This window comes from Mobula hypostoma, chromosome 6, assembly GCF_963921235.1.
Source record: "Mobula hypostoma chromosome 6, sMobHyp1.1, whole genome shotgun sequence".
Classification (NCBI taxonomy): domain Eukaryota; kingdom Metazoa; phylum Chordata; class Chondrichthyes; order Myliobatiformes; family Myliobatidae; genus Mobula; species Mobula hypostoma.
The window spans coordinates 176258768-176279735 of record NC_086102.1 but is presented as its reverse complement, the minus strand read 5'-3'; the positions used below and the strand labels follow the sequence as shown (position 1 = coordinate 176279735).

At 38.6% G+C, this 20968-nt stretch overlaps 1 protein-coding gene across 1 annotated transcript in view; it reads left to right on the top strand.

The window, feature by feature from the left end:
• Window positions 1–20968, top strand: part of ly75 (lymphocyte antigen 75) — a 186145-nt gene that overhangs the window by 104014 nt on the left and 61163 nt on the right. The window contains exons 19-21 of the mRNA XM_063052314.1: window positions 3245–3309; window positions 14446–14540; window positions 19926–20068. Of these exons, the coding sequence (XP_062908384.1) occupies window positions 3245–3309; window positions 14446–14540; window positions 19926–20068 (303 nt within the window). The remainder of the gene's footprint in view (window positions 1–3244; window positions 3310–14445; window positions 14541–19925; window positions 20069–20968) is intronic.

The following is a 20968-nucleotide window of genomic DNA, read 5'->3' as shown; positions in this document are numbered from 1 at the left end:
CATTCAGCTTTAAACAACAACCCAAAGCACGCTACCAGGGCAACCATGGAGTTGCTTCAGTTGATGAAAATTGATGTCCTTTAGTGGCCCAGTCAGGGTCCTGATGTTAACCTGATTGAACATCAATGGCAAAACCTTAAGACTGCCGTCCACCTCCACTCCCCAACTAACCTGGCACAGCTTGAGCAATTTTGCAAAAAGGAATGGGCAGCTTTTGCTCCATCACATTGTGCAAAGCTAATAGAGACTTATCCAAAATGACTACTGGCTGTAATAGCTGCAAGATGTTGTTCAACTAAGTACTGAGCAAAGAGGGGTGAATACTTTTGAACTGCCGGCATTTCAGTTTTTGAATTTTCAGTCTTTCATGCTTTACAATTTCCCTGTCTTTTGGGCTCTACTGAGGAAAAAAGAAGGAACATATGATTCACGAATAAACATTCTCAGTGAAAATGATCAAAATCCTTGATTGAAAATCTCATTCATGTGAACAAAGTGTTGGGGGCTGAATGCTTTTGTAAGGCACTGTGCTTTGCAACATAATTTGCCAAAGAGATGGATGTGGAAACAGTACAGGGAATGCTAATGTGCCAGGGCATTCATAAATCTGACAGGAGATGGTGCTCAGTCTCCTGAAAAGCATCAAGGTGCTTAATTCTCCAGGGCCTGATGGCATATATCCTAAGTTAATGAAAGAGGAAATAGAGGAGATTGTTGAAGTCTTGACAAAAGATCTTTGTAGCTTCACGAACAAAAATCAATATCCCAGAGTACTAGAGAGTAGCCAATGTTATTCCTTTCTTCAAGATGAGGAATAAGAGATAATTCAGGAAATTATAAACTGGTGAGCCACACATCAGTGGTAGGCAAGCTGTTGGAGAGGATTCTTTAGGTATAAGATTTACATGCATTTGCTTAAATATGGCCTCATTGGGGATAGTTAACATGGTTTTGTGCCTGACCACTTATGCGTTACAAACTGGACGAAGTTTCTTGAGGAAGTGACAAATGTAATTGAGGGTAGGGCAGTGGATGTAACTACATGGACATGTAGGGCATTTAACAAGCTCTGCTATGGAGGGCTCATCTTGAAGGTTAAGGTGCCTGGGTGCCTTGGTAGATCGGATTCAGAACTGGTTTCCCAGCAAAGACATAGGGTAGCTGTGGAAGTGTGCTATTCTGGCTCGAGACCCACCACCAGCAGTGAGTCCTCTGTTAGTTGTGATAATATGAGACTTGGATGAAAATGTAGATGTGCGGGTTAGTGTGTTTACAGATGACATAAAGATCAGTGGAGTTGTGAAATAGTGTAGGGAGCTGCCAAAGTCTACAGCAGACTTTAGATCAGCTACAGTCATGGGTGAAGAAGTGGCAGCCCTCTTTAGTCCGAGAAGCGTGAGGTGTTGCATCTTGTGAGGTCCAATGTAAGAATAAAGTGTGCAGTCAGTGGCATTGGTGGAAGCAGATAAGGTCGTGGTTTTTGAGAGACTGGGAGATAGTCACATGAATGTGAAGGCAACAGAAGTATATGCATCGATCGTGGACAGGCAGAAGAGAATTAGTTTAGTTTTGCATCATTTTCGGCACAGATATTGCGGATCAAAGACCTTTTCCTGCACTGTACTGTTGGATATCATATTTACAATATATAGCTGGGTTTCTTGAGAGAAAATCTGGCAATTCTCTGCTGTAAGATTCTGAGCCAACAGTTTGATTATTATCCTAAAGATTGAATCATACAGGGAACAGTCTCTCCTCTCAGCCAAGAGTTACAGAATGCTATGTAATCCTGGATGTGTGAACTTTAAGGTTCCAATAATGTATTAATTAAAATATTTAGCCTTTTTATATCTGTGATTCTCAAAGGAAATCATTGTGGACTTCAGGAAGGTGTAGATGAACCATCCCCCTCTGTGAATACATGGGTCTTCCTTAGAGAGAGTTAAGTGCACCAGGTTCCTGGGAGTTCACCTCATGGACGACCTCACCTGGTCCCTCAACATCACCTCCCTGAATAAGGTGTCACAGTGGCGCCTCCACTTCAGAAGGAGATTGAGGAAAGTGAGGCTCTTCCCCCCCCCCCACACCAGTTGCATTTTATGGGAGCACGGTTGAGAGTGTCCTGACAAGTTGCATCTCCATCTGGTATGTGAGCAGCCGAGCATTGGACTGGAAGTCACTACAAAGAGCTGAGAGGACCATTGGGGTCTTCCTACCATCCATCAAGGACATTTATCAGGAGTGCTGCATACACATGACCTTTAGTATTATTATGGACCCCACCCATCCATCCAGCATCCTTTTTGACTTTCTACCATCAGGCAGGAGACTCTGATGCATAAATGGTTAGAATGGGAACCAGTTTCTTCCCCCAGGCCATTAGGCTTCTGAACCCCCTGCCACGTCACATTCAAAGTGTCACTGGTTAATCTGCTCTGTATCCTACAATATTGAAGTTATACACTTTAGTTTGTTTATGTATAATTCATGTGTAGATTTCATCCTTACCTTCATAAGTTATTATGTGTTATGTATAATATGTATACTACAGTCCTTTACACCGTGGTTTGGAGAAAGGTTGACTCATTTTGAGGGTGTATATGTATATAGGTAAATGACAATGGACTTGACTTGACATGCAATTTCAATGATGTCAGGTTTTTTTCCAAACCCTTTGTTATTTTATCTTGTGTTGTTGTTACCAATGTTCTCTATGCTGATTTATATGAATTGCCTCATACAACTTGATCACCTGGTCCATTACGCCTACAGCTACTAATGATTTAACACTGCTGAAATAGCCTTTTTAAATGTTCAGGCAGTTAGAATTCACATAGTTGAGTGGAAGAAGGACTGTGTTACCTAAATCTTGATGGCACACTGGATATAATGTACCTTTTGAATTCAGAAAAATGAATCATTGACCTTTCTTCAAAAAAACCATTTGTTAATATTTATGTCTGCATTTGGGTTAGGATCACCAGATTATGTATAGGCTCATCTGGAGTAATGAAAATGCTGGACCAGGTTAAGGAAAAAGAGCTTCCCTATGGGTCAGAGACAGATATCATGTCAAGAGGCAAAGCACATCACCAATCTCCCGAAATGGAAAGGAATTTTGAGATGATGAGTTATTTTTATCAAACAGAGAATAGAACTGGAAGAAAATAATGTTCAGCTTGAAGCTGCATTGAATGAATATTTTGTTTTTATTATTTCCTTTCCTCATCCCCATTCCTCACAGTACTTCCCTTCATTGACAAAGTGGTGGATAAAGACAATCGATTACAGTGGAATGCATGGTCATTTGTAAGTATATAAATTATTATTAGCATAACTTTAATGCTCGTTGTGTTCCTTTCATTTAGTTTACAAATTGCTTCCACAATACAGTAGAATTGACCCATCTGATCTTCAGAAATGCAGTTTATTGAAATATTCTCACTCTTTTCTCTATTCTTTTATCTTTGTGAAAATTTACTTCAAATGCAATATATGTTGTATTTATATAATATTATCTTGTAATGGAAATGGCGGTTTCAACACCGAAGCCCTGTGCTTTAGAGTGCTACCTAGTAGTTTAATTAAATACTTCTGCGCACTGGAAATCCATAACATCTCCACATGTAGTTATTGATCTATTTGACCTTACTGAAAATGATTGGAAGTAAGTTATTGATTATTATCCAGTAATCCAATTCCAGAAGTAAATGTGCAAGTGTTGCTGTTAGCTGAGGATTTATTCTTGCTGACCTATCTAAGAACAAGTGTTTAGTTGATTGAGATAGTGATCAGCAACTAGTAAATACAACACCCTTTGCTTACTAGGATCAGTTTTAAATATAAAACACTTTATTTGTTATCATAAATAGCTTCTTTAAAAAATGATACTTCTTTTTTCAAAGGCAACTCATCAAATCAAAGGAAGTTCCCTTGCTGGAAGCGCGAAATAAAAACTCGGGACGATAGAAATATTCAGCAAGCTTTTCGCAGATTACTGTCTGTGAAAAGAAACAGTTAACATCTTGGGCCTCCAGCCCTTCGTCAATTAAATGATCATTGACCCACATCGTTATATCTGTTTCTCACTGAATACCTGATCTAATTGGGATCATTTGTTCACTTGCCTTTGTAATTTTACCCACTTCCCCTGCTCTGCCCTTCCTTACACTCACCTCCCATATGTTCATCTCATCCACAACTGTTCAACCAGCCTTTTCAAATGTTCAGGCAGTTGGTGCTACTTTGACCTTGTTCCCTTGAAACAAGTGACCACCCAATTTCTCATCCTGTTCTTCACATTATCTGCTGTTTTAATTGGTTTCCCTCATCACAGGCACAGCCGCATTCTCATTAAGATTGATGTAAGTTAAAACTATGCCCACCCCCTCTTTCCTTTCAATGTGTTGTCTATATCTCCATCTTGCAAAGTTTGAAACTTGGAATTGATATGATAACTAGATTCGAACTGACTTTCTGGCTATTCTCCAGTTGAATTTCCATTGCTTCCACCTGGACTATGGGAGGAACAGAATCACGTTAGTGGACAATGTGATGCATAATGGTTCAAGAGCAGTCCCTGTCTGAGCTCTCTAAAACAGTCTTTGTATGGATCAACTCTTTAAAAACTGATTGGAGCTGGGACACCTGCAAGCTGCCCTCTGAGCTGTACACTGTCTAGATTTGGAGATATTTCTCCGGTTCTGTGACACTGGTGGGTCTGTGTCCCAGCACTGTCTGCCTTGCAGCATTCTGGGAGTATGTTCGCCAGAATGATTACAGCTGCTCCAGAAGACAGCTTGCCATCACCTTCACAGAAGTCATGAAGAATGGGAAGGAAATGTTAGCCTTGCCAACATTGCTGAGAACCCAAAACAGTGAATAACCTTCAACCCTGTAACCATCTTCAAGTTTGACAATTACCATCAGTGAATGTACTCAGCTTACCCCTGCCTCATTCTAGTTGGTACTGAAACATTCCAATATTTTTGTGTTACTTCGAGTCATAGTTAGTTCAGTACTTCCAGGTTACCTTTCAATTCTCTGCCCTTAATAAACTTCAACATTTCCAAAGCTATGCACCTATGTTACCTACTTAATTACATTAACACCCGAGCCAATTACATATGTTGGACAATTTAACTGATAGGTTGGCTGTCTGAGTAAGCCTGTGGTCCCTAATTCCTCCTGCCCCACTAAATTTGTTTCCTCATACCTTGACTCCATTCTATCTCCCTTGGTTCCGTCCCTTCCCACCTACCTCAGCAATGTTTCTCATGCTCGCAATTGCCTCAGTAACTTTCAGATTCCTGGCCCTGACCACCTCACCTTCACCATGGATGTCCAGATCCAATTCTCTTCTATTGCCCATCAAGAAGGCCTCAAAGCCCTCCGCTTCTTTATCAATAAAAGAATCAACCACTTCCCCTCCACCACCACCCTCCTCTGTTAGGCAGGACTGATCTTTGCCCTCAACAATTTTTCCTTCAGCTCCTCCCACTTTCCCCAAACTCGAGAGGTTACCAGGAGCACCCATATGGTTTCTTGCTATGATTGTCTTGTCGCTGGCTATGTAGAACAGTCCATATTCCAAGCTTTCCCGGGTAATGCTCCCCATCTCTTCCTCTGCTATATTGATGACTGCATTGGTGATGCTTCATGCATCCATGCTAAGCTCATTAATTTCATTGACTTTGCCTGCAACTTTCACCCTGCCCTTAAATTCAGTCAGTCTATTTCTGACACCTTCCTTCCCTTTCTCAATCTCTTTGTCTCCATCTCTGGAGACAAACTGTCAACCAACATCTTTTATAAACCTACTGATTCCCGCAGTTATCTTGACTATACCTCTTCCTACCCTATCTTCTGTAAAAATGCTTTTCTCTTTTATCAGTTCCTTCGCCTCCAACACATCTGTTCCCAGGATGTAGATTCTGTTTTCAGGACATCAAAGATGTCATCCTTCTTCAAAGGATGGGGTTTCCCTTCCTCCTCTATTGGTGCTGCCCCCGGCTGCATTTCTTCCATTTCCCGAACATCTACGCTCACCCTATTTCCCAACATCTTTGCAGAGAGAGTTCCTCTGTCCTCACCTACCACCCATGTGCCTCCACATCCAACACATCATTCTCCAGAACTTCTGCCATCTCCAAGGGTTCCTACCACTAAACGTGTCCGTACCTCCCCCCTCTCTCTGCTTTGCATGGGAATCACTCTTTCCGTCATTCCCTTGTCAGTTCATCCCTCCCAGCACTTGTTCCTGCAAGTGGCCCAAGTGCTTCAGCTGCCCATGCACCTCCTCCCTCCCTCCATTCAGGGCCCCAAACAGACCTTCCAGGTGAGGCAACGCTTCACCTGTGAATCTGCTGGGGTTGTCTCCTCTAACTGGTGAGACCAGCCATAAATTGGGAGACAACTTCGTCGAGCACCTCTGCTCCATCTGTCATAAGCAGAACTTTCCGGTGGCCAAACAGTTTAATTCCAATTCTCATTCCTGTTCCAACATGTTGGTCCATGGCCGCCTCTTGTGCCAAGATGAGGCAACTCTCAGAGCAGAGGAGCAATACCTTATAGACTGTTTGGGTACCCTCCAACCTGATGACATGAATATCGATTTCTCCTTCTGCTAAAAATAAATAACCTCCCACTCCCCTTTTCTATCCCCACTCAGCCTCTTGCCACTCTCATCTACCTGTCACCTCCCTCTGGGTCCCCATCCTCTTCCATTTCACTTACGATCCATCTCCTCTCTATCAAGTCCCTTCTTTTCCAGCTCTTCATCTGCTTCACCCATCATCTTCTAGCTTTCCTCCTTCCCCTCCCATTTCCTTTTTATTCTGCTATCTTCCCCCTTCCTTTTCAGTCCTGAAGAAGGGTCTCAACCTGAAACATCGACTGTTTATTCATTTCCATAGATGCTGCCTCACCTGCTGAGTTCTTCCAGTGTTTTGTGTGTGTTGTTTTGGATTTCCAACATCTGCGGACTTTCTCGTGTAGGTGATAGGAACACGAAAGAGTTCCAAGCTAATCCATGGCATGGAGTGATATCTTGCACAAAGGAAGATTACTGTCATTATTGAAAGTTAATTATCCCAGTCCCAGGCCATCATTGCAAACAATTAACCTTCTTAAGATTGGCAACCTAGGTCCAGCCATTTTCATCAGTCTCCGTCCTTCCAGAATAAGGTCAGAAGTGGGAATATTGATTGATGGTTACACGAGCTCAGTTCCATTTCTAAATCCTCAGCAAATGCTTGCATAAAGCAGTGCCTAGGCAACATTTACCACTTAAATAAAAGGCAATAGCCATCGTTAACAAGAGAGTCTAACTATCTACCATTGACAATTAATAGCAATGCCGTCATCAAGACCACTGTCATTAATATCCTGAGAATAGTCAATGGCCAGAAAGTCAATTAGAACAGCCACATAAATTTTGTCGTGACAAAAGCACCTCAGAGACAGGAATTCCTATCACAAACACACTTAACACCAAAAGGTCTTTCTACCATCTACAAGGTGCAAATCAGGAACAAGATGGAATGTTCTCTAAATGCCCAGTGGTGTAGAGCACCAAAGACCCTTTGTGTGGGCCTATTCAAAAACACTTGAGTACTCCAATACATACAAAATGCTGGAGGATCTCAGCAGGCCAGGCAGGGTCTATGGAAAAGAATGCAGTCGACATTTTGGGTTAAACCCTTCAGCCGGAAATCATATTCATGCCATCAGGTTTTGTAATATATTTTTTATTGAGTTTTCAAAAAGAATACATGAAAAGATAAAATCTACCCTCCCCCCCCCCATATATAGTCCTACCTAAAAAGAAAGAAAAGAGAAAAAAAAAGAGCCGCCTGGGTATTGGAATGTTTCCACACGCTCCATGGGATTCAAAATAAATTTGGTATAATTATTCATTACTTTCCCCAAGGGACCAAGATCTTTATCGGAGCACTTAAATATGCCATCCTATCTTTTGTAAATAAGGGCGCCAAATATTCAAAAATGTTGCATATTTATCTCTTAAATTATAAGTAATTTTTTCGAGTGGAATAGAACTAGCCATTTCATCATTCCAACGATCCATACTTAAATACGAATCAGATTTCCAAGTAACTGCTATGGTCTTCTTAGCTACTGCCAATGCAATTTTTATAAATTCTTTCTGATATTTATTCAATTTAAGTTTCGGCTTTATCCCTTCAATATCACCTAATAGAAATATTACAGGGTTATGTGGAAGTTGAGTTCCAGTAATTTGTTCCAATAAGACTCTTAAATTTATCCAAAAGGGTTGAATTTTAAAACAAGACCAAGTAGAATGTAAAAAAGTACCAATTTCTTGATTACACCGAAAGCATTTATCGGATAGATTTGAATTTAATCTATTTACTTTTTGTGGTGTAATATATAATTGGTGTAAAAAATTATATTGTACTAATCTAAGTCGAACATTTATTGTATTTGTCATACTGTCAAGACAGAGTCTTGACCAATTTGTTTCATCAATATTAATATTCAGATCTGTTTCCCATTTTTGCTTTGACTTATGGGTTCCTTGTTTAATTGTCTGTTCTTGAATCAAATTATACATACAAGAAATAAATTTGTTAATTTTCCCTTTTTGAATTAAAATTTCAATTTCATTAGGTTTTGGCAAAAACATTGTTTGACCCAGCTTACCTTTTAAGTAAGCCCTTAATTGAAAGTAACAAAAGAAAGTATTATTTGATATTTTATATTTATCCTTTAATTGTTCAAATGACATCAATATACCTCGTTCAAAACAATCTCCTATAAATTTAATCCCTTTTTGGTAACAATTATATAAAGGTTGATTGTCCATTGTAAAAGGAATAAGTCTGTTTTGGAACAAAGGTCTCCTTGCTAATAGAGATTTCTGTGTTTCATTATCAACATTTATCTTATTCCATAGATCAATCAAATGTGTTAATATAGGAGATTCTTTCTTTTCCCGTATCCATTTAGATTCCCATTTATATATAAAATCTTCAGGTCTATTTTCTCCTATCTTGTCTAATTCTATTTTAATCCATGCTGGTTTTCAATCATCGAAGAAAGATGCAATAAATCTAAGTTGATTTGCTTTATAATAGTTTTTAAAGTTTGGAAGTTGTAACCCTCCTAACCCAAATTTACATGTCAATTTTTCCAATGATATTCTTGACATTTTACCTTTCCAAAGAAATTTTCTCACACATTTATTTAACTCTTGAAAATATTTCTGTGGCAATTGTATTGGTAATGTTTGAAACAAATACTGTAATCTAGGAAATATATTCATTTTTACAACATTGACTCTACCTACTAATGTTATTGGTAGTATCATCCATTTGTCAAAATCTTCTTGAATTTTTTTCAACAGTGGTAAATAATTAAATTTATATAAATTCTTTACATCATTATCAAGTCTTATACCTAAATACTTTATACCATTTACCGGCCATCTAAATTGGGTTACTAATCGACATTGACTATAGTCTCCTTTAGTAAGAGGTAAAATTTCACTTTTATCCCAATTTATTTTGTAACCTGATACCTTCCCATATTCATCCAATCTAGAAGATAATTTATGTAACGAATGTTGTGGGTTTGTTAAGTAAATCAAAACATCATCGGCAAAAAGATTAATTTTATATTCCTCCTGATTAACTCTAAAACCCATAATATCTGGATCAATTCTGATTAGTTCTGCTAATGGCTCTATCGCCAGTACAAATAAAGCAGGTGATTATGGACAACCGTGTCTAGTTGACCTTTTTAGCTGGAATGGTGTTGAAATTTGAGAGTTTGTCACTACTTTAGCCTTAGGGTTAGAATTTAAAGTTTTAATCCAATTTATAAAAGATATTCCTAACCCATATTTTTCTAATACTTTAAATAAAAAATCCCATTCTAATCTATCAAATGCTTTCTCTGCATCCAAGGCTACTACTATACTCTTCTCGTCCCTTTTTTGTGCCAAATGAATTATACTGAGTAGCCGGGTTACATTATCTGCCAATTGTCTATTTTTAATAAATCCTGTTTGATCCATATGTATTAATTTTGGTAAATATTTAGATAATCTATTTGATAAAATTTTTGCTATTATTTTATAATTGGTATTCAATAAAGAAATAGGCCTGTATGATGTTGGTTTCATAGGATCTCTGTCTTTTTTTGGCAATACTATTACAATCGCTGTTGAAAAAGACTCTGGAAGTTTATGTATTTTTTCTGCTTGACATATTAGTTCCATAAAGAGAGGAAATAATAAATCTTTAAATTTTTTATAAAATTCAGGTGGAAAACCATCTTCTCCTGGAGATTTATTACTTTGGAGTGATCCTAAAGCTTCTTCAACTTCTTTTAATGTAAAAGGCATATCTAGTCCCTTCTGTTCTTCCAAATTCAATTTTGGAAGAGATACTTGTGATAAAAACCTTTCTATCTCATTAACATCATTTTGGGATTCTGATTGATATAATTCAGAATAGAAATTTTTAAAGGTTTCATTTATTTCTAGAGGTTTATAAGATATTTTATTTGCCCTTGTTCTGATTGCATTTATTGTTTTGGAAGCTTGTTCTGTTTTCAACTGCCAGGCAAGAATTTTATGTGCTCTCTCACCTAACTCATAATACCTTTGTTTAGTTCTTATAATTGCTTTTTCCATTCTATATGTCTGAAGCGTATTATATTGTAACTTCTTATTGACAAGTTGCCTTCGTTTTTCTTCTGACATATATCTTTGAGATTCTTTTTCTATTTTTGTAATCTCTTTTTCCAATTGATCTAGTTCTGCCATATATTCTTCTTAATTTTAGACATATAACTTAATATCTGGCCCCTAAGATATGCTTTCATCGCATCCCATAACATAAATTTATCATCCACTGAATGAAAATTTGTATCCAAAAAAAATTGAATCTGCTTTTTCATAAAATCACAAAAATCTTGACGTTTTAATGATGTTGAATTAAATCTCCATCTATAAGCCACTTCTTCCTTATCAGCCATTATTATTGTCATTAATAAAGGAGAATGATGTGATAATATTCTTGCTTTATATTCCATATTTTTCACTCTGTGTTGAATATGCATTGATAATAGAAAAAAATCTATCTTTGAGTAAGCTTTATGTCTATGGGAATAGAACGAATAGTCTCTTTCTTTAGGATTGATTCTTCTCCATATATCAATCAAATTTAAATCTTTCATCAATGATAAAGTTAAATTTACTACCTTCGATTTTATAACAGCCTTGGTTGATCTATCTAAGACTGGGTCCAAGCGAAAATTAGAGTCTCCTCCAATTAATATTTTTTCATGTGCATCCGCCAAATTCAAAAAAGCTTCTTGTATGAATTTTGCATCATTTTCGTTTGGTGCATAAATATTCATAAAAGTCCATAGTTCAGAAAAAAGTTGACAATGTATAATCACATATCTCCCCGCAGAATCAGTTATTACATTTTGTATTCTAATTGGTAACGTTTTATTGATCAAAATTGCTACTCCCCTCGCTTTTGAATTAAATGAAGCCGCAACAACACTACCCACCCAATCTCTCTTTAGTTTCTGATGTTCTGTTTCTGTTAGGTGCGTTTCCTGTAAAAAACTAAATCTATCTTCATTTTTTTTAATGTGTGTTAAGATTCTTTTTCTTTTCACTGGTCCATTAAGCCCATTAACATTAAAACTCAAAAAATTCAATAAATTAGTCATTATTCTTAACAAAGTTACTCCAATCTAAAACATTACTTATCTTCTCAACTCTCATAGTTCCTTGGGGAATCTCTTTAAACTTCACCATGTTGCTATGTGTTTCCCTCCCAACCTTCCAGGCAAAAAGAAAAAAAAAGATAGAAAGAATACAAAAAAAGAAGAAACAAAATACCCCCCCACTAATGTTGTGAATGGAAAGATACACAACACTACCTCCCTCCATTTTACGGGTCGTGGCAAAAGCCACGCTTGCACACATGATTAGCATAGCAATTGGTCAGTACTTCTTCCAGCTCCCCCACAACAAAAAAAAATTATATATATATAGATAAAATTAGTGTTACTATTCCCAACTAATATTCCTCCAATTTTAACCTTTCTTAGCCCCCTCGTATAATTAATAATATATTTATACATTCATCCACCTTCAAAAATCCAATAAGTCCATTCTTTGACCCAATCTTCATCTTCAATCTATCTCGCTCCCCTGGATTTGTTCTTGTATCTGGTGAATATTCAGAGAATCTTGCACAAACTGCTCTGCTTTCTGGTAATCATCAAAAAATCTTTTTTCTCCACCAGGCAAAAAAATCTTCAAGGTTGCAGGATAACGCAATATAAATTGATAACCGTGATCCCATAGGGTTTTTTTCACTGGATTAAATTTCTTCCTTCTCTTCAAAAGTTCATAACTTATATCAGGGTAGAAAAAAACTTTGTTCCCTTGAATCATCAATGGCCCTTTTCTATCCTTGTCAGCTGGAGCAGCTGCCTGTAGAATCCTTTCCTTGTCTTGAAATCTTAAGAATTTTATTAAAATCGATCGTGGATATTGGTCATCTTTTGGTTTTGGTCTTAGAGCTCTATGTGCCCGCTCAATTTCAATTGGTCGAACATCCTCTTCCATTTGCAAAACTTTCAGGATCCATCTTTGAAAAAATTCTATTGGGTTTTTCTCCCTCCGTACCTTCTTTAAGACCAACAATTTTAATATTATTACGTCTACTGAAATTTTCCAACATGTCCACTTTCTCCAAGAGTCGATTTCTTTCCAAGTTCCAGACAAGCAGATCATTTTCTGTTTTTTCCACTCTATCATTCATATGCCCCATTGCTCTTTCCATCTTCTGAAGCTTCTTATCCATTTTGTCCTGTCTTTCCATAACTTTATTATGGCACATCTTCGTATCTCTAAGCTCTTCTCTTACTTTTCTTAGTTCAGCCGTTAATTGCAATATAGCCTCTCTTATGTCTCTATCATCTCCTTTACTTCCAATCGCTTCCAATTCTTCCTCCTCTTCTTCATCTGTGTTCTCTGCAGAATCCAATTCTGACTCTGAGTCATTTTCAATTGCAGTGGCTGTCGGTTCTTGTAGTTTGAGTTGTGTCGATTTGCGCATGCGCTCTTCTTTGCACATGCGCATTTCCGGCATCTTCTTCGGAGAAACCGCTACCACCGCCATTGCTCCCTGTTCTACCGAAGGAGATCCAACCTGAGTCCGAGGCTCCATCGTTGCAGTAGGCCCTTTTTTCTTCCCCTCTCGCGGCTGCTTCGCAACAGCAGACTTCTTTTGTTGCGGTTTAGGAGGCATATCGTAAAGTAGTCTTGCAAAGTTTATAAATAGTTTTCAGAAAATATTTATTAACTTTATTTTGTTTAAACGGTACTTTGCTGATATGTTGCGGGAGAGCTGGATTTGCACGTCTCAATCCCACGTCATCACATGACGCCCCCCCATGCCATCAGGTTGGAAAGTACCCACACAGGATATAAGGTATTGCTCCTCCACCCTGACGGTGGCCTCATCTTGGCAGAAGAGGAGGCCACGGACCAACACTTTGGAATAGGAATGGGAATCTGTAAGCTTTCTTCAATTAAACAATTTAGTCAGCTTGTCTGTTTTGAAACAAGCCAAGTTAAACAATCCATTATACTGCACCTTTCGAACAGCAAAATACCAGGTGCAGTAACCAACATTCTACTTTCTACAGACAATGCATCTGCTATATACAGAGCTTGTTTGCAAAGTTGTGTTTTCAAACTTCAAGCTGATTACTGCTTGCCATGTTCAGTTTCAGAATTGAAGAGTAACTCTCGTTTACAATCAGAAGCTGAACAAGGGATATAGTTGGAAGTTTAACCTACAACTGTTTGATCTTACAAGTGACAGCTGTTGTGTTTAGAAAGCCAAGGTTGGCAAAACATGAGGCCCCTGGCCCAGGAAGTGAATATCCAACACAGCCTTTGCTGAATTGCATTGACTTCCAGACCTGCAGATCCTCAAATTTGAAAGTTTTGTCCTTTTGGTTAGACATCTGTAATTATCTTCCAGAAGTACACTGAGATATAGGATGTGCATTCTATCTGCTCCTTGACATACTTCCTTTCCTTTCCTCCTCTTCAGTGATCATACAATCATTCACTTACCCCATGCTCTAGAATATGTTTTCTGAATCCCTTGCCATTCTCCCAATTCCTTTTTTGAGATCCTCCTTAAAATCCACTTCATTATTTGCTTCTTGTAATATTTCTCTTTGGGCTACCTACCCATTTTTTTCTCTTTGTGCTGCTGAAGCAGTTTGTTGCAATTATATATATTATATGGATATAGATAGATACATATATATTTAAAATCTTAACCTAAAGCAGTTTTAAAAAACAAACAATTGTACCTTTATTTCGACTGTGACCTTACGTATTTTCTTCCTTTCTAGTTTAAGTCCATATGACATTTACCATCGGTTTATCTCCTTCCACAACCAGTACCGGGATTGTTGGTTTATAACTTCTCATTATGTCAGATGGAGAGGTAAGTAATCTGTGTGTAATATTTTAATTATGATTCCGGTTACTGGTTCATTGTTCTCATTGATAGAAGTATAGTGTTTAAGATGGTAGCTCAGGTTGAGGCGTGTGATGTTGTGGCGTTCGCTGAGCTCGGCAATTAGCTTACAGACATTTCATCACCAGTCGGGGTGACATGCTCAGTGTGCAGTTGTTGGTGTTTCTCTCTGGGAGTGATCGCATTTATATAGGCCCCCATTCATTTGCCTCGATCCTGATTAGCTACCCCTTCAATTGACCTTTGAATTCTATTGGCTCACATTTTTTTTTACTCTTAGGAGTTTGTAGACAGTGTCTATTTCTATGTGCTTGTTTATGGAGTTATCAGAAGAGAGCCATGCTTCTAAAAATTCTCATGCATGCCTTGTGTTTGCCTGCGCCAGAACCTCCACAATGTTCCACTTCACGTGGTGTCCTTCTTGGTCTTTGTGTACCGAGATCAGTGACAGTGCTATCTTTTCTAGCCTTTCAATTCCACATTTCAAATTTGAAGGGCAGGTTTATAAGCAACTCAAAGAAATGCTAGTTGAATTACCGATATCCGCTTCGTTGCTGAGGCAGTTATGCAAAGGCTAGAAAGGATAGTGCTTCCAGACCTCAAACCAAAACTCTGGGTATGGTATGTAGATGATACCTTTGTCATGATCAAACAAAATGAAATATAGGATAGCTTTAACCAAGTCAACAATGTAGTCAGGGACATTGTTTACGAATGGAAAGCAGAAGTAGCAACTGGCTCACATTCCTGGATGTACTTGTCACAAGAAGGACAGACAGTACATCAGAGATGTCTGTCTACCGGAAGTTTGGTATTGACCTACCATAGCAACTACCCAGCCTGCCACAAGAAAAGCATTCGCACCCCATTTGAGTACTAACGCACTCCAGCACCACCGAACTTCGAGCCAGAGAAGAGAAGCACTTGTACAAAGTGATTACCCGCGGTATTTCATCAGAAGATGCTTACTAAGGAGAGAAAGTCGCACAGACCGTACTCGACGCACACCGAGTGTGTGACCTTGTCCTACATCAAAAGTATCTCAGAAATGACAGCTCAACTGCTCAAACCTCTCAGCATCACAATTGCTCATAAACCAGCAGCAACTTTAAGGAGCTTGTCTCAAGAACCAAGATACCGGTAAAGACAACTGATAAATGCAATGTGGTGTACAGGATCACCTTTGGAGACTGCAACAAGAACTACATCGGACAGACAGGACGCAAACTCTCAACTCATTAGTGGGAACACAAACTGGCGGTACATAAACATGATCCACTCTTGCTGATCTCGGTAAGTGAAGACCAGGGAGGACACCACATTAACTGCGGCATTGTGGAAGTTCTGGCGCAGGCAAACCCGAAACAGGCATGGCAATTTTTAGAAGCCTGGTAACTCCATAAACAAACTCAGAAATAAACACCATTTATGAACCCCCTAAGAGCCAAAAAAAAATGAGCCAGTGGAATTCAAAAGTCAATTGAAGGGGTAACCAATCAGGACCAAGGCAAGTGAACAGGAGGCTGTATAAATGTTAGCACTCCCAGACAGAAACACCAACAACTGCACACTGAGGATGTCACCCCGACTGGTGATGATATGTCTGCAAGCTCAGTGAACGTCACAATATCAAACAGAAAAATAATATAAAATCTTCTGCAATTGTATTGGTTTAAGTGTCATCAGTTATCCTACTTAACCAATTGTTTCTCCCTCAAACACGAGAAAATCTGCAAATGCTGGAAATTCAAGCAACACAAACAAAATGCTGGTGAAACACAGCAGGACAGGCAGCATTTTGTTTGAATTGTTTCTCCCTTTTTTTGTTTGATTTCGCTCCATGCTGCTGAATTTCCTCAAGATAATTATTTTTGGAGCACCACTGATAACCATGTGAAATGCCGATCATGTTCAGGCTTATAGACAGATAAATGGAATGTGTTTTTAATTGCATTAGTTCGTCACTTTTCCACTGCGTAAGGGTAACATTAATCTGCCTTCTCCCTATCCTTCATTGACCAGGGTAATTCATTCCTATTTCTTTCTCAAACTGGTTTGCAGCTTGAATTTCCTTTATATATTAGTGGGTTCAAGCTGCTGCTTACACACAAAGTCTCGGATAAGATCTTTCTGTTATGGTACGACCGCACCAGCCTCCAGGGTTTTAGATGCTCTGATTCTCTAGAGTATGAATAGATGCTCCTATTCATCTTTAAAGATTCATGTTTTGGTGCCAACATTTGGACATTTAAAGAGCACCTGAACCCAGGTTGGCACTCAATCGTCAGCTCAACTTTGGTTCAGTCTGCGAACATATTCAGGATTTCTGTCTTGCTTGGATTCTCGTCTAGTCGCATCAGGTTGTAGGCTAGCCTCTAGTCAAGAACCCTGTTCTCATCTCAGTCCTGAAATGATGTCTCAGTTCTAGTCCCTGTTATGCCAGCACTTGAGTCCTTACCATCCCCACCTCGGCCTCTCGTTGCACTTTTGGAACCCTTCTTTCCTGTCTCATCCTCTTCCTGATATTTTTCATAGAATTATGTATCATATGCTGTATGTAACGAATGCAGTTCATTTAGCCCAACAGGTCTATAATATCATCATGTTCAAGGTTTCTCCCAATATTCCCTATTAAACTCTATATTCCTTCCTCCTTTATATGCTTTTCTAACCTCTCCTTAAACATAATTTCACTATATTTGCCTTAACCAATTATGTGGTGGGAAACTCCACATGCTCAAGCCTCCTCCTGTAGTTTCCTCTGGGTTCTGTAATAGATGTTTACTTTCATTAGGGTTCGAAGGATTCAAAGATTCATTTATTATCAAAGTATGTATGCAGGATACAACTCTGAGATTCGTCTTCTCCAGATAGCCATGAAATAAAGAACAATGCGATCATCAACACCCCTCTCTTCTCACATATGGAAAAATATTGCACGAACAGCAACAAAAACATCAACCCTCCCCCACACATAAAAACAAATCATGCAAATGCCATGAATATCAAACCCCCAAACACCCTCTTGCATTAAAAAAAACTAACAAATCATGCTAAATGGTAAAAAGAAAGCACAGAATATAAAAAACCTAAAGCTGAAAGAGACCAATTTGAGCTGCAGTCCACAGTCTTTCAATCTATAAACATAGAAAACCTACAGTACAATGTAGGCCCTTTGTCCTACAATGCTGTGCCGAACATTTACGTACTTTAGAAATTACCTAGGGTTTCCCATAGCCCTCTATTTTTGTAAGGTCCATGTACCTATCCAGGAGTCTCTTAAAAGATCCAATCGCATCCACCTCCACCACAGTCGCTGGCATTCCATTTCACGTACTCCACCACTCTCTGCGTAAGAAACTTAACCTTTACATCTCCTCTGTACCTACTTCCAAGCACCTTAAAACTGTGCCCTCTCGTGTTACCCATAAATCGCAGAACTATTCTCTACTTTAAGAGTTTTCCCAAGATTTCCTACACCATTCTTAATTCTCTCCTTCACAATGAAGACCAATATGTCATCTCCCTTCTCAACTACCTGTTGGACCTGCCAACTAACTATGTGTGTTTAGTGCACTGAATCACCCGGATTCTCTGGGCTTAACTCTTTTTCTCAGTTTTTCAACGTTTATATAACAATTCGCATTCCTGTTAATGAACTGCAGGACCTCCTAGATCACCATATTACACAGTTAGGTGGCCCCCGTTTTCCGAACATTTGCTTTACGACACCTTGCTGTTACAAAAGACCTACATTAGTTACCTGTTTTCGCTGACAGAAGGTGTTTTAACTGTTACGAAAAAAGGCAGCGCGCGCCCAAACAGCCAAGCTCCTCCCCCGGAACCACATTCTCACTGCCATTGATTAAACACGTGCTTTATTTCGATTTATTTTGTACATCCTTTAGCAAGATGAGTTCTAAGGTATCGGAAAAGCCTAAAAGAGCTTGTAAGGGTGTTACACTGAGCATAAAAGTAGACATAATTAAGTGTTTTGATTGTGGTGAACGAAGTAAGGACACTGTCCGCGCATTGAACTTGCCTGCGTCCACCATTTGCACTATTTATACGTAGAGAGAAAGAATTTTGAAAGCTGCCGATGTTACTGTTGGTTCTGCTCGTAGCAAAGTCGTCTCTCTTAGTCGGCATTCAATAATGGATAAAATGGAAAGTCTATTGCTTGAGTGGATTGATGGGCATACAAAGCGTGGTATTCCGTTAAGTTTTCTTATACTTAAGGAGAAATCAGTCAGTCTTTTTAATAAGCTGAAACAGAAAGCACTGGATGATGGTGATGAAAGTGTTGCAAAAGTGGAATTTAAAGTTAGTCATGGGTGGTTTGATCGGTTTCTGAGGCGAGGGCAGCTTCATAGTTTAACATTTACCGGAGAGAGTGCTTCGGCTGATACTGAAGCTGCCGAAAAGTTCCCGGCAGAACTGAAGAAAATAATTACAGAAGGTGGTTATTCGTATAAGCAAGTGTTTAACTGTGACGAAACTGCAATTTATTGGAGTCTTCCCGATTCTGGAAAGTGAAACTACACTGTACATACATTATTTCTACTTTATATAGGCTATGTATTTATCATATTATTCCTGCTTTTACTATATGTTACTGTTATTTTAGGTTTTATGTGTGATTTGGCATGATTTTGTAGATTATTTTTTGGGACCGGAACGCTCAAAAATTTTTCCCATATTAATAAATGGTAAATGCTTGTTCACTTTACGACATTCCGGCTTACGAACCATTTCATAGGAATGCTCTACCTTCGGATAGTGGGTGAAACCTGTATTGCGCAGTCACTAAATCTATCTCAAATCCAATTGCAGAATCATTACATCCTCATCACTATATGTCCTTCCACTTAATTCAATATCATTGGCAAACTTGGAAACCTTTTATTTCATTCCTCTTCCAGATCATTAATGTAAATAATAAACAATTGAGAGTCAAGAACCAGCCTCTGGGGTTCTCTTCTAGTTAAGGACCCATTTATGCCAATTCCATGTTTCTGGGACAGTGAGTTTTCAATCCATGCTAGCACCCTTCCTCCAATACCATTGGCATTGGCCCAGCCTTTCAAATGCTTTTGAAGAATTTTGGATGTTGCAGTACTCTTGATGTTGTTTGGAGTGGAAGGATGGTGGTTTCAAACAGAAAAAAAGTGATGGGGAGACTAAAAAAAAATCAGATGTTTCCCAGGGAGGTGGAGTGTCAAGTCATCCAGATATATGTGGGTTAATCTGAATTTTCAAAAGCATAGCACTGTTTTATTTTAGTGCATGGGAACAGATTTCTAGTCCTTTGTGCCTTTAATGTTTCGGTGTTTCCCCCTCCCTCCCCCACAGAATATTACGAAGATATTGACTGTTTAAGACGTCTTCCATTTATTTGTCAGAAGATAAACATATCTTCTCTGGAGCCATGGTCTCATGAAGCCAGTGATAAAGATAGCCCCTGTACAGGTGATTGGATTCCTTTTGGAGATAAAGTAAGTCAGGACACCTATATGTCACTTCGAACTTTAGCAATAAGGAGCTCTTACTCCATAGAATTTCTAATTTTAATTGAATTTTCGTGCAGTTTTGTAAGATACTGAAAAGTAACGTTTAGGATGATGCATCACAAAAGACAGAATTAAGAAAAGATAAGGAGGGTTAGATCCAATTGTCTGGCATTGATCCAGAATGATCCGACCTTTACCTCCTTTTTTTCAGTGTTGTTTGGGGTGCAGATTACTCTTGTGTTTGCAAAGCCTCCAGTAAGGAAGTCCGAATTTTCCTGACTTTCTTTCATCATATAGTTGGTCCTTTATGCTTTTCTCATGACATTATCTCTTGTGAATCTCCATTCACTTGCCTTTACTTGTGACTGTGGTTCAGTGCATTGCCTCCAGCAGTGGAACAAGCATGCAACAGGCTAGCATGCCAGCTCTTCAGCATCTGGCAATTGGGAAGATGCTGTTAGGAGTATTTGGAAAAATGGAATTGTATTGTAATCCTGATCTTGTCTGTAAGGAGTCTGGCCCTTCTCCCCATGACCGTGTGGGTTTCCTCTGGGTGCTCCAGTTTCCTCCCACAGTCCAAAGAAGTTCGAGTTGGTAGGTTAATTGGTCATTGTAAATTATCCCGTGATTAGGCTAGAGTTAAATTGGGGGCTGCTGAGCAGCACGGCTCAAAAGGCCAGAAGGATTATTCCTTGCTGCATCTCTAAATAAATAAAATAGAGAAAAGTAGGAAAGCTATGTTTTGTATTCTCCAAACACATTATGTGATTTTGTTTTTTTTTTAACTTTGTATATGCTAAACCTTTTAATTATTGCAGATCACTCACAAATATTTCTGATTTAAGATTTTGATACCAGGATTGCAAAGTTGTAAAAGAAGTGCTA